The sequence below is a fragment of the Rhinolophus sinicus genome, chromosome 13, assembly GCF_057876585.1.
Source record: "Rhinolophus sinicus isolate RSI-liver-muscle chromosome 13, RSI-T2T, whole genome shotgun sequence".
NCBI classification, from domain to species: domain Eukaryota; kingdom Metazoa; phylum Chordata; class Mammalia; order Chiroptera; family Rhinolophidae; genus Rhinolophus; species Rhinolophus sinicus.
Window position 1 is genome coordinate 60,387,881 of NC_142513.1, and position 14,154 is coordinate 60,402,034.

The 14,154-nt window shown below is 48.9% G+C and overlaps 1 protein-coding gene across 5 annotated transcripts in view; it reads right to left on the reverse strand.

Moving 5' to 3' along the window:
- The window catches only part of CPEB1 (cytoplasmic polyadenylation element binding protein 1), a 52,708-nt gene extending 41,592 nt beyond the window's left edge, over positions 1–11,116 (reverse strand). Inside the window, exons 1-2 of one of the 5 annotated variants that reach the window (XM_019743510.3) lie at positions 10,824–11,116; positions 1,589–1,763 (exon numbers count right to left, since the gene is read on the reverse strand). In XM_019743510.3, coding sequence (XP_019599069.2) covers positions 1,589–1,664 — 76 coding nt within the window. In that variant the 5' untranslated portion in view covers positions 1,665–1,763; positions 10,824–11,116. Of the gene's footprint in view, positions 1–1,588; positions 1,764–9,815; positions 10,275–10,523; positions 10,678–10,823 lie in introns of those variants that run through there. The other 4 variants (XM_074318331.2, XM_074318332.2, XM_074318333.2 and 1 more) reach the window with 4 other exon arrangements.
- Positions 11,117–14,154: the final 3,038 nt, after the last annotated feature.

Genomic DNA, 14,154 nt, shown 5'->3' on the forward strand with positions numbered 1-14,154 from the left:
CTGAAAAATACTTTGCTATAAGTTATAAAAGTTTCCAGAGCATCAGAACCAACCCAGTAAAAACTAAGCCATTGTCATGGTAATGTAAGCCATGCAATTTCCTCAAGGAGAAATGCAGAACATGTATGTAGAACCAAGCAGATTCTCTGAATTTCTAACTCGACATAAGCTAAAGGAGAAAATAAGGGTTAGCTCATGACTTACGCCAACATTAACAGTAAATGTTACATATATACTTTTGTGGAAGTTAGAAGAGACAAGACCCTCCAATCCCCCTCCCCAATGCCCCTCTCTCAATTGCCCTCCAATATAAATTTTTTTAAATTAGTTTCAGGTGTACAAAATAATGTAACAGTTAGACATTTATACCCCTCACGAAGTGATAACCCCCCTCCCCCAATCTACTACCCCTCTGACATCGTATACAGCTGTTATAGTTCCACTGACTATTCCCTATACTATATTCCACATCCTGTGACCAAATATATAAAACTCTATATATATGTATATAAAACTCTAGTTGATATTATTATTCAGCTTCAGCTTCAGGTGTACACTGTAGTGATCAGGCATCAATATAACAGAAACAAATTCTACAATTACCACAAATCAGTTTCCTTCGTAATGAACCCTTCTCTCAAATATTTAGTTACGTTATGTTCACATACTCCTGCATCTTTGTGCGAATTATTTCTAAGGCCAAGTTAAAAAAATAAATCTAAAAATTTATAACTGAAAAGCAACAATTACCAGTCCTTGTTCTAAGAATTCCTGTTGTTGCCCAAATTTTTAAGGTCCACTTTAAAAATTAAAAATATGCTCACTTTCATCTAGAACAACTCAAACAAAAAACATTCCATCAACATTCTTATAACATGTTGCAATTTCCACAAAAAGATTGTGAAACACTGTTAGGGCTTCCAAGCCTGCTTGTGAAGTGTCATCTTCAGGAAACGTGGCCCTTTCACTCCACTATTCTGTGGAATACCCTAAATATCATAAAAACTAAATGCATGTTGACTTGCACTCATGTTTAAAAGCAATTGCTAGTCAAGAGCTGCACTGACCAATACACTAGGCACATATAGTACTGAGCATTTGAAATGCAGCTAGTTCACGCTGAGCTGTGCTGTAAACGTAAAATATACACTGGGAAAAAAATAAAATAAAATGTACTCTGGATTCTGAAGTCTTAGTACTAACAAAAGAATATATTGTCTCATTAATAGTTTTATACTGATTATAAGTTGTCATAATATTTTGTATATATTGGGTTAGATAAAATATTACATTAATTTTACTTTTTTTAATGTGGCTACCCGAAAATCTACAACTACATGACTCACAGTATAATTCTACATGTAAATAGTCTTGTCACCTTGACCTATCCTTTTTTACCCAATCTTCTTGAGTACTATAAAATAGATTTCTACATCATAATCAAAGGCAGTCTTCACCCAGGGGGACCCCAATTTCCATAAAGGAAACTACAGGAGTAACAAGCACTGCCAGAGATTCAAGGTTATTCTTCACAAGCTGCCTAGAAGCAGCTCTGCATACATGCACCAAGTTTTCAAACCTAAGTCACCTGGCAAATGATCATGAATTCCTCGATTTACGGGTGTAGTGCAGACTCTACTGAAATCCAGAGAATTATCCAACATGGCATTTATCCTTCGAAAGATACTGGCATTGCTACACGTGGAGAGCGCGGGGGCTTCCTGGTTGTCCCAGCAATCTGTTATCCTTCCCGCTTCTTCCTCCTAGACACAGGAAAAAGATATTTAGGTTTTCTACACTCCTCTGTGATAAATGGAGACTTCACTTGCCCTTCCTCCCAACCCAACACCATGAGTTACATAAAAGTCACAAGGACTTGGGTTTCCTGCCTGTATATTAAAATACTTACTGAGTGTTTGCTATGAGCAAGTTATCCCGTGAAACCTGCCTCAAGAACCTTCTCCTCTCCTGGGTCGTGTACAGGAAAGACGCAGCTCGGCACGGAGGCAGCAGCATGAGCTTTATAACCAGACACCCCGGGTTCAAAGCTTGAGGTATGTGTATTTAACAGAACATTACTTACCAAGGAAAAGGACACTACCTACACAGATAAACCTCCAAAACGTTACGCTAAGTGAAAAAAGCTAGCCACCAAAGACCACGCTACATGAGTATGAGCCCATATATACGAAATGTCCAGCTGATTAATTGCCCTCAACTGGCGGGTGGTGGTGGTGGTGGTTAATGGGTACAGGTTTCTTTTGGAGACGATGGAAATATTCTAAAATTAGATTATGGCTGTAAAACTCTGTAAATACACTAAAAATCATTGATCTGTACATTGAAAGGTGAACTTTATAGTTATGTAAATTATACCTCGATAACGTGTTCGAAAAGTTTGGTTCTGCCATGTATTGGAAGTTACTTAACTTCTGTGCCTCAGTTTCCCCATCTGTGAAATGGGGAAAGAGGCTCTATCAACCTTTTGATGAGCCGTATGAAGCACTTAGCATGGTGCCAAACATGATCGCTGTTACCGCTACACCTGAAGACATAATTAGAGGAAGAGCCGTGGTAAGCACCAAGAGCGGTACAAACAGCACCCAAAGAGACTTGTTTAAGTAAGTTATACAATTCTATGTGGTGATGAAAGGTCCATACAACTCGTGTGAGGCATTACGGAATGAAAAAAGCACTCCCAGATACATAATTATGAACTGAACCTGCACACAAAAGTGATTCTTTTGGTTTTCTCTAGCTCAAGGAATAACAGCACCACCCACCAGCTGCACTAGACAGAAATCTAGGTACCATTCTTCACTCTTCAGTCCCCCTCACTCACCACATCCAGTTCCTGACATAGTAGGTTACGAAATTCTGGCTGACAGACTCAATCTTCTAAGGAGAGTCTGACTCATCAGCTCTCTGATTCCCAGTTACCTTGGAAAAAATAAACTGAAAACAGACCAAGTAAGGCAATAAGTACCTAAGATCTCAGAGCTGGTCACGGCACCAAATCTGTTAAAAGCCTGGGGTCACTTCGTTCAGCCTATTAAAAATTCCAGGTAAGGGCCGGCCCGGTGGCTCAGGCGGTTAGAGCTCCATGTTCCTAACTCCGAAGGCTGCCGGTTCGACTCCCACATGGGCCAGTGGGCTCTCAACCACAAGGTTGCCTGTTCAATTCCTCGAGTCCCGTAAGGGATGGTGGGCTCTGCCCCCTGCAACTAAAATTGAACATGGCACTTTGAGCTGAGCTGCCACTGAGCTCCCGGATGGCTCAGTTGGTTGGAGCACATCCTCTCAACCACAAGGTTGCCGGTTCAATTCCCACAAGGGACGGTGGGCTGTGCCCCCTGCAACTAGAAAACGGCAACTGGAGCTGAGCTGCACCCTCCACAACTAAGACTGAAAGGACAACAACTTGACTTAGAAAAAAGGCCTGGAAGTACACACTGTTCCCCAATAAAGTCTTGTTCTCCTTCCCCAATTAAAAAAAAAAAAAAAAAAATCTTTAAAAAAAAAAAAATTCCAGGTAAGCTGTGAGAATGCTCCCCAGCTTTTACAGTTTTACAAACTCTGCAAGATGGCCTTAAAGGGACGAACTTGAGTCCTGTATCATTCTCAAGCTCTTGAAAAGACTGGTATCCTTGGCAAGATGCGTGGATGACCAGAAGTCACGGTCCTACGCGAGAGGCACCATTGAGAGTGGTTAAATCCACGGACACAAGACCCTTTTCACAACGGTAGGTTTCTGAGATGACTCTCCACTTCACTAAGGCAACGACACAAAGGCTAAGACGCAAGCATTTACGATCAACCTGCAGCTCTTCCGGCTCCATGATCCACTCACCCACGGCTTGACACACACCCACCAACTGCCTGCTACCTACAGTGAGCACCCAAGGCTAAGAAGCAGATTAGAGAGGGACTCAAAACCAAAAGAAAGTTCGGAAGTCTAGAAAGGGAACTCAGACCGGATCATGTTGAGAAGCACAACTCAAGCTACAATGTGCTGTAAACATACATGGTCCTCTAAGCCCAGGGGGTCCGAGGAAGAGCCTGTGCCCGGAAGTGGGGGTCCGAGAAGGGCTGAAGAACACAGAGGACAGAGGAACATGACCCAAAGTGGTCTCTGTGTGGCACTCCAGGGACAGGAGAAGGGAACAGAGTGGAAAGGCGGCCTCATATGCCAGGTTAAGGAGTTAGGATTATCTTCTACATCACAGGTTCCACGCTTTCAAAGGCCCCTCCTAATATACAAAAATTAACCTAACTTTAGGTACTACAACAGATGTGATATATGTGGATTCTCAGGTCCTGGCCCCGCTTACAAGTAAGTAAATGACAACTGCATGTGAGTCTTAGAGACCCGGAGCAACCACATGACAGACGGAGGCAGGAGAGCGAGGGAGGAAAGGGCCCCAGCAGTCTGGGGAAAGATGAGACCTGGAGGCCTCTGGGAGAAAGCTGCTTCCCCAGGAGGAGGGAAAGGTCTAAGAATCTTACCTCTCAAGCAGTCTGAAAAAATCTAATTTAGGTGCATGCTCTGCCCCAATCCCAATTCTGTCAGGAACACATACCACAACCTCCAAACTCAACAGGAAGAAATAACTGGCAATGATACAAATGCAAAACAACAATTCTTCCTACTAGTGGCTAAAAATGGCCTCAAGATAAAACTGTTACAGTTCTACCTACTTATTGTCAGGTTCATGAGGAATCTCTGCTAACACAAGCTATTTTTTTAGCAGGTCTCAATTTTCTCCTCTTCAACCAGTAAGAACCTCAACTGGGAGGGCAGAGGAAGGGAGACTACGATCTAAAACAAAGCATCCCCCTTTTCCACAAAGAAAGTGTCCTCCCCCAAACTGTGAATCACTGTTTCACTTGATCAGAGAGAGAGAACTGAGCACTGGGAACGGAGAAGGAACAGAAGGAAGGATACAGGGGGCAAGGAAGACAGAGTTATGCCACATCAAGGCGCTAGAGGTATAGAAACTGGGGAGTGGTTTTCAAAGGATGCTACAAGTATGTATTCATCTAGCATCTTTCTATACTGAGCCTCTAGTGGTAAAAAAAAAAAAAAAATTAAAACAAAAACACCCAAACAGTGTTCTTTCCCCCAAGAGGACTCTAGATTGTAGTTGAATAACAAGAGAGACTAATTGGGTAGAGGGGATAGAATTAGATCAGCCCCAGGAGATGAGGAAAGGGAAGAAATTGGTTCTGCTTTTAGACCTGCTGGGTTTAACATACCTCAGCGAGACACAGTCCTCCGGGAGGCCAATCAGAAGGACGGGTCTTGAGAACAATCAGGGTTAAAGAGTTCAACCTAAGACCTGATGAGAGAGAACTGGTGCTACAGGAAGACACGGGCCTCTGTGTCAGGACAGGAACCAGCCAGCAGTGAACCACAGGGAATGCGGCATCCAGGGGAGGAGGAAGCCTGTGAGTGCCAGGGCAAGAAAAGACCTAGCAGATAGAAGGGGGGAAAATACGGGAGCAATACAGTCTTAAGAACCAAGTGGGAATTTTAGGTAAAACAAGATAATCAGAGACCAGCAAAACAGAGGTCAAGGTGCATGATTTCTAGAAACAACACTCGTCTGGAAATGAAGAGACCTGGGCTCCAGATCTGGGTCTATCATCTACTCACTGTATAAACTTAGAAAAATCACTTTTTATTCTAAGCTTAGTTCTTGTTGGTAAAAATAGTCAGACATTACACTCTGGGCTTGGCGTCAACTCCAAGTTATACCTGGGAGGCAGGTCTCTAACACCTTTTGAGCTTGAAAACAATGCCAAAATTACAGCTTTAAAAAAAAAAAAGTCTCGGGAGAAAGGGTAGACAGATGGTGTCAGAGCTAGAAGCAGAAGCACAAAAACCAGAATGCAGAGAGCATAGGTGTTTAGTCAGAGATTAAGTGTTCTGTCCAAAGACACAAAAAACCCCAACCTGCCCTTCCAGGTAACTGCTTTCTTCCAACAGAAGAGAGCTACTCCCATGCCTGTGTCAACCGGACTTCAGACCAAGGTGCTAAACTCGTCAGGGTGGTACCTGGCTCAGTATATTATGCTGGCTAAGAAAAAAGAAACCAGTGACACTATTCCAGGCAAGTCACTCTCAGAATCAACAGCTACCTACAACTGTGACCCATTTTAGCACACAAATCAATCTTTAGACCTGCCCTCCGGGGAGTCTCCAATTACCTCAAGGGAAGTCATCACAAAACAGCCTTTAAAATCAAAATCAAGAATGTTACGTCACTATAACCTAGAAGGGCGCTCCAACCATAGAGGGACACTAAATAAAAGCCAAAGGTTATCCATGCCTACGTCCTGCCCAACTGAAAGGAAAGCAAAGCCCATTTGGTCAGGACCCCCCCCACCACCACCTGTGTTATTTACACACATTATACATTAAGATGCAAAATAATCCCTAACAGGAGCTTTTTAAAATCCCAATAGCAAAATTCACTGAAAATTACATCCACAATGTAAATTTAACACTGAAATTTGGATACCGACTTTTTATGGAAAGTCAAATAATTTTCCTATGACCTATTACATACATTATGTACCTTTTACTTTAATTTTTTCAAAAGCCAGTATATTATAACTGAGAAATGCCTTATTTGCAGGGTCCTGTATCAAACATAAAAACTTTCAGCATTTGGAATCTGTGCGTACAGAACATGATAAGCTCTCAGGAGCAGGTCTAACGAAAAACAGACTGCAACAATGGCAGGAAAGAAAATGAAGGGCATTTCCAAAGCTGCAATGTGGGGGGCAAAAGGGGTGCAGGGGGCAGCGGGTGTTTCTTGGTGCTTCTTGGTTTTAACTGGAACAGAAGCAACATTCTTTTTGTAACCTCCTCCACTCCAACCTCCAGGTCCTAGCCCACCCTCCCTCCCCCGAGGCTTGCTGGCAAGTCTCCTCCCAGCCCGCACAGCTTAGACACTGGCCGTCCTGCCGAACAGGATGGAATTAGCACAGCTCTTCCACCGGAGAGAAAATTATTTGCTACTTGATCCTCCACCACTAGCTACTGAAGACAACAGCCTAAATATTAAGCTCTGGGTTTCGCATTCCTGTCCGAAACGGCCAGCCAGAGCTACCAACGCACTCCTCTGCCTTTGCAACAAACACATAACAATGTTAGAGAACAGTCTTTTAGCTAAGGGCCCTGGGAACGGATGAATGGGAAAGTCGGCCCAGATACTACCTAGCATATAAACACTAATATACCAGCAGAAAAGCTGTTAGTCACCTCCCCCTCCCCCTCCACCACCGAATTCCCAAACACTGAACTCACAGGCGAGTGCTTGCTCTGTAAAGGTTGCTAGAGAAGCTGGGGACAGGTAAGAATCGGAAGTTTTAACCTTCTGAGACCACAGGTAAAAAAAATCTACCTAGTTTGTATTTGAGTCTGCCTTCTCACAGAAAAGGCTCCGAATACACTCTTACTGCTGTATGCGTTCAGTCCTTTGGGATACAGAAATAAAGGTACATCCCTTTACACCTCTAGTGTGGCTGTGTACGCTGCTGGGATTCTACATTGTGCCCAGGGTGAAAGCCCAGCCCCTCATTCCCTGTGCAGGGAGCTCATCCCAGAAGATTTTACCTAGTACTTCTAAAACCCTTATTAATTCTTCCTGGAAATCTAAGAGACAGGATGATGGAAATTTTGGCCAAGAGACAAAAGGTGAGATTTAATAAGCCCCATTCTACTTTTATAGATCTTAAAACAATGACATAAATTCAAATTTTGCCTTGTCTCAGAAGGAAGAAGTTAGTGACATTTTCACTGTTCAGAAAAAGGATAATCTTAGGTACAGAGGGTTGGGAGGGTCACCCCACTGTGGCAGGAGCCTGACTGCTCCAGACCTCTGGTTCTCTCAGAATCAGCTAACTGCTTGCTCTCACACACATCATGGAATGACCGACACAGCACATTCCTCCCGACGTCAACACTGCTGCACTAATGTGCAGAAGACCCAGACAGCCTTCCGCACAGCCAGAGGGTCCCTGGATTCCTTGACTTGATTCCTGAGCCTGTTTCATCTGCAAAATGGGGGAAATCTACAAGGGTAGTTTTAGGACAGATCCCAAAGCAGCCCTCAGGTGGGCTCCAATCTTCAGAGGCATGTTACCTTTGTTTCATAAAGTGCTTACGATTTTTTTGAAATGGCTGTATTTAAAAAATCAGACTGGCAGCTTAAGTATGAAAAAAGTCAAAGATCCATCAACTCTGGACCCACACTTTCACAGTGCGACAATCAGCTACTGGTCGCTCTCTGAAGAAGCACCACCCCTCATTCCTTCCTCTCCCCTTACTCCTTTATGTAACCTCAAGCTCCTGAAGGCATTTGGGTTTCCAACCCGCTTTAAGGATTAAAACACAAAATAGCGTGGTGACCGTGACAGTACCAAGACGGGTCCCACTGTTAGTAGTTTGTTAGCCAGTGTGGTGTTGAGCCTGGAGTCTTACTACCTATGTCACCTTCCTCCACGTTCTGCCTCGCGGACACTGGTGTGCGTCCTACCCACAGTGAGAGCCACAGAACCGTCCCATATCAGGAACCTAGGACCCGATACACGATCGTTCACCTCACTGCTTTGCTCTGCAACCTCCTGTCCGCTGCACAGCGGCCCTTCCACGCAGGGAGATGTTTACAAGACACCACTTGGGAGGGGGAAGCGGAAGTTTTATATAACAGCGTCGTCCACGTCCAAAGCCTAGTTCTATCAAGCGGGCACGCACTGCCAGGCCAGTGGAGATCAAGGGGTCAGTGCGACAAAAACAAACTCGACAGCAATGTGCTGGTGAGCCCTGCACACCCGTCCGGAGGGGCTCCAGGCAGCCGCTCGGATAAAAACAAACCCACCAGGAACCGCCACCACGCCGAGGCTTCCAAGGTTTCGTTCTGTTTGGAGCAATTTCATTTATTTTTAACCCAGTACGTGTCCCTAAAACTAGCCTCAGTCGATGCACTTGCAACTGGGAAACGTCAGCGCCATCACGTCCACCACCCGAGGGGCAAACACGAGGCAGGCGGACACTGGCCCCGGACCCAGCAAATGACGCAGACCCGCAGCGCACACTCCATGGCAGGAGGAAGAGTGAGGGTGGCTCGGTAGCCAGGGAGACAAAGGAAGCAGTTGCCAGAGAAATGAGGCACTACCAGGAGCCCCGACTGCCGGCTGGGGGTGCGGTGGGGGTGGGGCGAGGCCTGGCGCAGCCGCTGTGGCTCCAAGGTCTCCTGTTGCTTCGGACTCTGCACAAGCCACCCCACCGCAGGGCACCGTGCAAAGGGGCAAGGCCTGCAGGACGCGCGTGCACACAAAGCTGTGCTCACAGCGCCGGGTCTGTCCCGGCCACTTCCAGCGGCTCCGCTCTGGCCTTGCCGGGGCCCTCTGGGAACATGGCAAGAAAGTCAGGGTCACCGTGACCGTGAGGAACACCCGCGAGAGGAAGAGCCCGGGAAGGACGCCAAGCACGACAACCGAAGGTGAGTGACCCTCCCTTGGTCTGAATGGCCAGGCCCCCGGGACTGAGGACAGGCACAGGCCTTCCTCACGCCCTCACCAGCGTGATGGCCAGGTGAGCAACCCGCCTGGCCCTCGCTTCTGCTCCGCCAAACCTGGGGCCACAGCTGAGTCCGCACCTGAGCGAGGGCCCCTGGCCAGGTCCTAGGCTGAGGAGAGCGAGACGAAGCCCCGGCCATTTGCACGGCTGTCCTCGGGCCAGGCGCCATGTCTGCGTCGCCTCATCAGCCTGCAAATCCCCCAGCCCCCTCGTCCCCAGGACCCACCTCAGAGCCGCGGGTCCCCGGCCCCCTACCCGGACCTGAGCCACCTGGCCAGCCCCGCTCTAGAACTCCAGCTTCTACGCCAATCGAACGTGTGAAGTCACGTGACCTCCAGGGCTCAGGAAGCGCGCCCTGCACGAGGGACCTGATCCCTCCGCCTTAAAGGAGCCGCGTCGCTGCCGTCGTGGCGCTCGCTGTGACTGCAGGGCCAGCGCTGGGGGTCTCGTCGCCAGTTGCCCCGCCCCACTCAGGCCGCCCGCTGGTTACGTAGATTTGCGGGGGTCCCTGAGGCGCGTGAGCTCGGGCTCGGCGGCTTCGGGGTTTTATGTGCGACGGCTGCGGGGAAAAAACAGCGTTCCGGGCGCGGGGGCTTCCTTCGGTGCGCTCAGCTCTGGTCTGAACAGACACACTCGAAGCCACTGGGAGTCTGCAGCGCAGCTCGGAGGCCCCACGGGCCTCCCCCAGAGGGCCGCGGCGCCTTTAAACCCAAAGGCCCTGAGTCACGAGGAGGCGCCTGCCCCCCCCCGTCACCCCTCCACGAGGCCCCACGCCCGCGGGCACGTGACACGCACCCCGCCCGGGACCCGCGCGCACCGGGCCGGGGGAGGGTGCTCCACGGACCGGCTGACGCTGCGCGCGGACCGTTAGCTGCCGCCGCGGCAAGGACCGGGGCCCGGCCCCGCCCCGGCGGGCGGCGGCGGCGGCTCTTACCAGCGGGAACGCCATAGGGCCGGCGTGGCTCTGCCGGACGGACGGACCGGCGGGCGGGCCGGCGCGACCAGGGACGCGCAGACACGTGGGCACTATTTTTGCAGCAAGCCGCGCAGAGCGCCGCACCCTGGACGGCTTATAAAGCCCCGCGGAGCCGCCCCCCGGCCGGATGCGAAGCACCTGTGTCGGCCCCGCCCGGCCCCCGCCCCCGCCCCCGCAGCCCCGCCCCTTCCAGTGCGCCAGGCGGAGGGCTCCGCGGCCCACCCCCGGCCCAGGCCCAGGCCTGAGTGCGCCACTAACCTAGTGACCCTGGTGAAGTCACTCATCTCCGCTGGGCCTCAGTTTACCCCTTACGAATTAGGACGCGGTTTATAAGCCCCAGCGACGCGGTGGCAATCCACTTTGCCAATAAAGTCCCCTTTACAGTGTCCACACTTTCCAAGGACTCCTCAGGCGAGAGCCAGCTGTGCGCGCCCCGGTCCGAGCCTGCGCCCCTGGCTCCAGCAGGCGCGCCCACACACGATCGACTGCTCTCTGTGCTGGCACGGGGGCGCTGGCGCCCGGGGGTTCTGGAAAGTTCCAAACACACCAGGGGGCCTCTTTGGACTGCAGTTCCCTGGGGAAACCGCTTCCGACGCTCCTGCCAGGCTGCGATAGGAAGCTTCACGAAGGGTAGGGCGGGGGGCAAGGGGCGAGAGACAGACCGCCGTGGGCTGGGCTGTTGTCAGGAAAAGCGTCCCGGGGTTGAGTGGCTGGGGCAGGAGCGAGCGGACCGGAAGCCCCAGGCCAGTGCAGAGGCGGAGGTGGCATTCCAGGCGGGGAGACCAGGCAAAGGCAGAGAGGGGACACCGAGCAGAGAGGCTGCATCTGACCCAGACGGAAGATAATGCGTGCTGACACCGCAGGAGGGAAGCCTGGGTCTGTTTGTGAAGGAAGGGCCTTTATTTTGCAAAGTAGGAAACTATTAAGAATTGCAAACAGGAGAATGGCAGTATCACGTTTCTTTTAAGATGTCACTGCAGACTTGGTAGAGATTGAACAGGAAAAGGGGAGAAACGAGGGACGAGTGAGGAGGAAAGGGATCGCGCTTGTTGAGCATTTCTAAGTGTTTTACCTGAGTTACCTCACCACCATCATACTATTTATAAAGCACTTACTGTGCTCCAGGCTCCTCATGGCAGTTGGGGAGACGGACTGCTGCCTTCCTGGCAATCTGGTGAGGCTGGCCTGGATCTAATGGCTAAGGGGAAGGGGCAGGTAACTAGGTTTCAGTCTGGGGCAGTGGAAGGAAAGGAAGTCAGTGGTCTACCCTTGAGTTTCGGGAGGTTTCATGGAAGAAGGTGGAGAGGGTAAGAAGGGATGCTGGAGTAGAAGTCCCCAGGAGGACTCAGTGACAGTGAGAGCTGGCCGGTCTCCATCCACAGACTATCCCATGCTTGGTTTCTGAGGTCATGGCCAGAGAGGGTGATGGCTGCAGGGGCAGGGCAAGAGGGGGCCCTGGCAACCCCTAGCCATCGACTGCTCCACCCTCTTTCCCTTCAGAGGAGCCGCTTAACTGCGTGTCCTCCTCAAGATGGCCCATTCCAGCAGCCCAGGAATCCATACATTCTGGTTCAGCTTCACTGGGACCCTTCCTTCTCTAGGAGCAGTCCACCCCCATGTCTAACCCTGGCCTACAAACAGCACAGGACAGCTGCAGTGAGGTGGTGTACCTTGCTTGACTTCGCAGGAGGTGCCACACCCAGATACCTATAGTAAAGGAGCCAGGTGAGGGTGGGTGAGAGCACTTAGAAGGCACATCTGAAAGGGCAATGAGCTGGATACTGTGCAGGAATGAGGTCCCAGCCCAGCCAGATCTTTCAAGACCAACTGGAAATAGTTTGTGTCTTTTTTGAAATGGGAAATCTTCCTAGTTTTAAAGTTGGTCAATAATTCAGATTCAAAGAGCCAAGCCCAGCAAGTCCAGGGGCCTGAGCAGCTCCCTGACCGCCAGCTCGCGATCCTTTCCATGCATCCCTCCTCCCTGACCCAAAGCCAAAGATAAGAATCTGAAACCTGGAATAGTGCCCAAGAGAACAGGTTTCTGGGAGCTCTTTCATATTTTAAAACTCCCAGCCATAAGAAAAGGAAGGCATCTTTCAGGTGACTTGGAACAGAAGTTTCTGCTGCCTAAATCCCTCTTCCTAGACTTTGTTGCAGGTCTCACAGAATAATAGCTGGCCTTCACTGAGCATGTATTATGTGCTTGGCACATACTGTGTTCTAAGTGTTTTATCGAGGTTAACCCATTTTGCAGGTGAGGAAACTGAGGCTCAAAGAAGTTAAGTAGCCCCAAAACTCACAGCTACAAGTGGATCAGTGAGGACTCAAACCCAGGCAGCCTTCTGGCTTCAGACTCAAGTCTTAACCAGATAAGACAAAACCTCCCGCACACTTATGTGTGCAATTCCTTCTGACTGACCCCAAAGTTCACTGTTGGCGGTGAAGGAAGGGGTGGCTGAGTCCAAACACAGCCATATCCTCAGGTGTGGATGAGTCCTTGCTCCCTGCCTGTATCAGCCAGGCCTGCAGGGTATACAGGAAGAACAGTACCTCTGACTAGAAGGTTTCCATACTCCACAGGGCAGGATGCAGAGAGCAGCAGAGGTGGAGATATTAAATGACTTGGTCAAGTCACCACAGCTGGTCACTGGCAGAGGGAGCAGGAACAAACAGGCAGCATTATCCATTCTCCTCCCCGTCAACAAACAGCCTTTGAGCCCAGCTATGCCTGGCACGGTCTCTGCAGTCCAGCCCCAGATTTACAAATACAGGTTTTAAGTGTAACGGCAAGTTTCAGATGCATGGACTGGGGACAGGGACCCGGTCGTCTTTTATATGCTCAGGTGTTCAGTGCTTCCACGGCAGACGGAGAGTGGACAAAAGAAAAGCAGTTGCTGGGAGAAAGAATTTTCCTGGTTGAAAAAGATCAGAAAGGGCATTCACTTAGGAACTCAAGACCACAAGGTAAGGTGAGCACAGTCTCCAGTCAACCTTTGCCAAGCTCTGTGCAGAAGAAACCCTGTTGTTTGTTTCATGTCCTTTTCAGTGGGATAAAAGAAAGTGGGTCTGCCCCACCTTTCATCAGAAACAAATGTAAATTTAAAGTGGATTAAAGATACAATGTGAAAAGCACTACTTGGACATTTTTTAGAAGAAAATATTAGGAGGATATTTTTATTACTTCAGAGTATGGACAGATTTTGTAAATAAGGAACAACAAGCACAGGATATAAATAAAAACTGATAAATTTGACCACATTGGAATTAAAAACTTGGATAGTTAAACCCTGAAAAGACAAGCCATAGACTGGAAAATGGTATTTGGAATATGTGATCTATAAAGGACTAGTTTCCAGAATATAGAACTTTTACAATGAGGGAAAAAAGACAATCCCATAGAAAAATGGGCTAAAGATGGGTGGAAACCCAAATAGCCAACAAACAGATCACTAGATGCCTACCTCACCACTAAACAGGAAATGCCAGTGAAACCACAGTAGGGTACCATTTCACCCATCTCAGATAGACAAAAGGAAATCTTGCATTCAATGGCAGGGACACTGCCAGTGAGAGTGTAAACTGGTTCAGC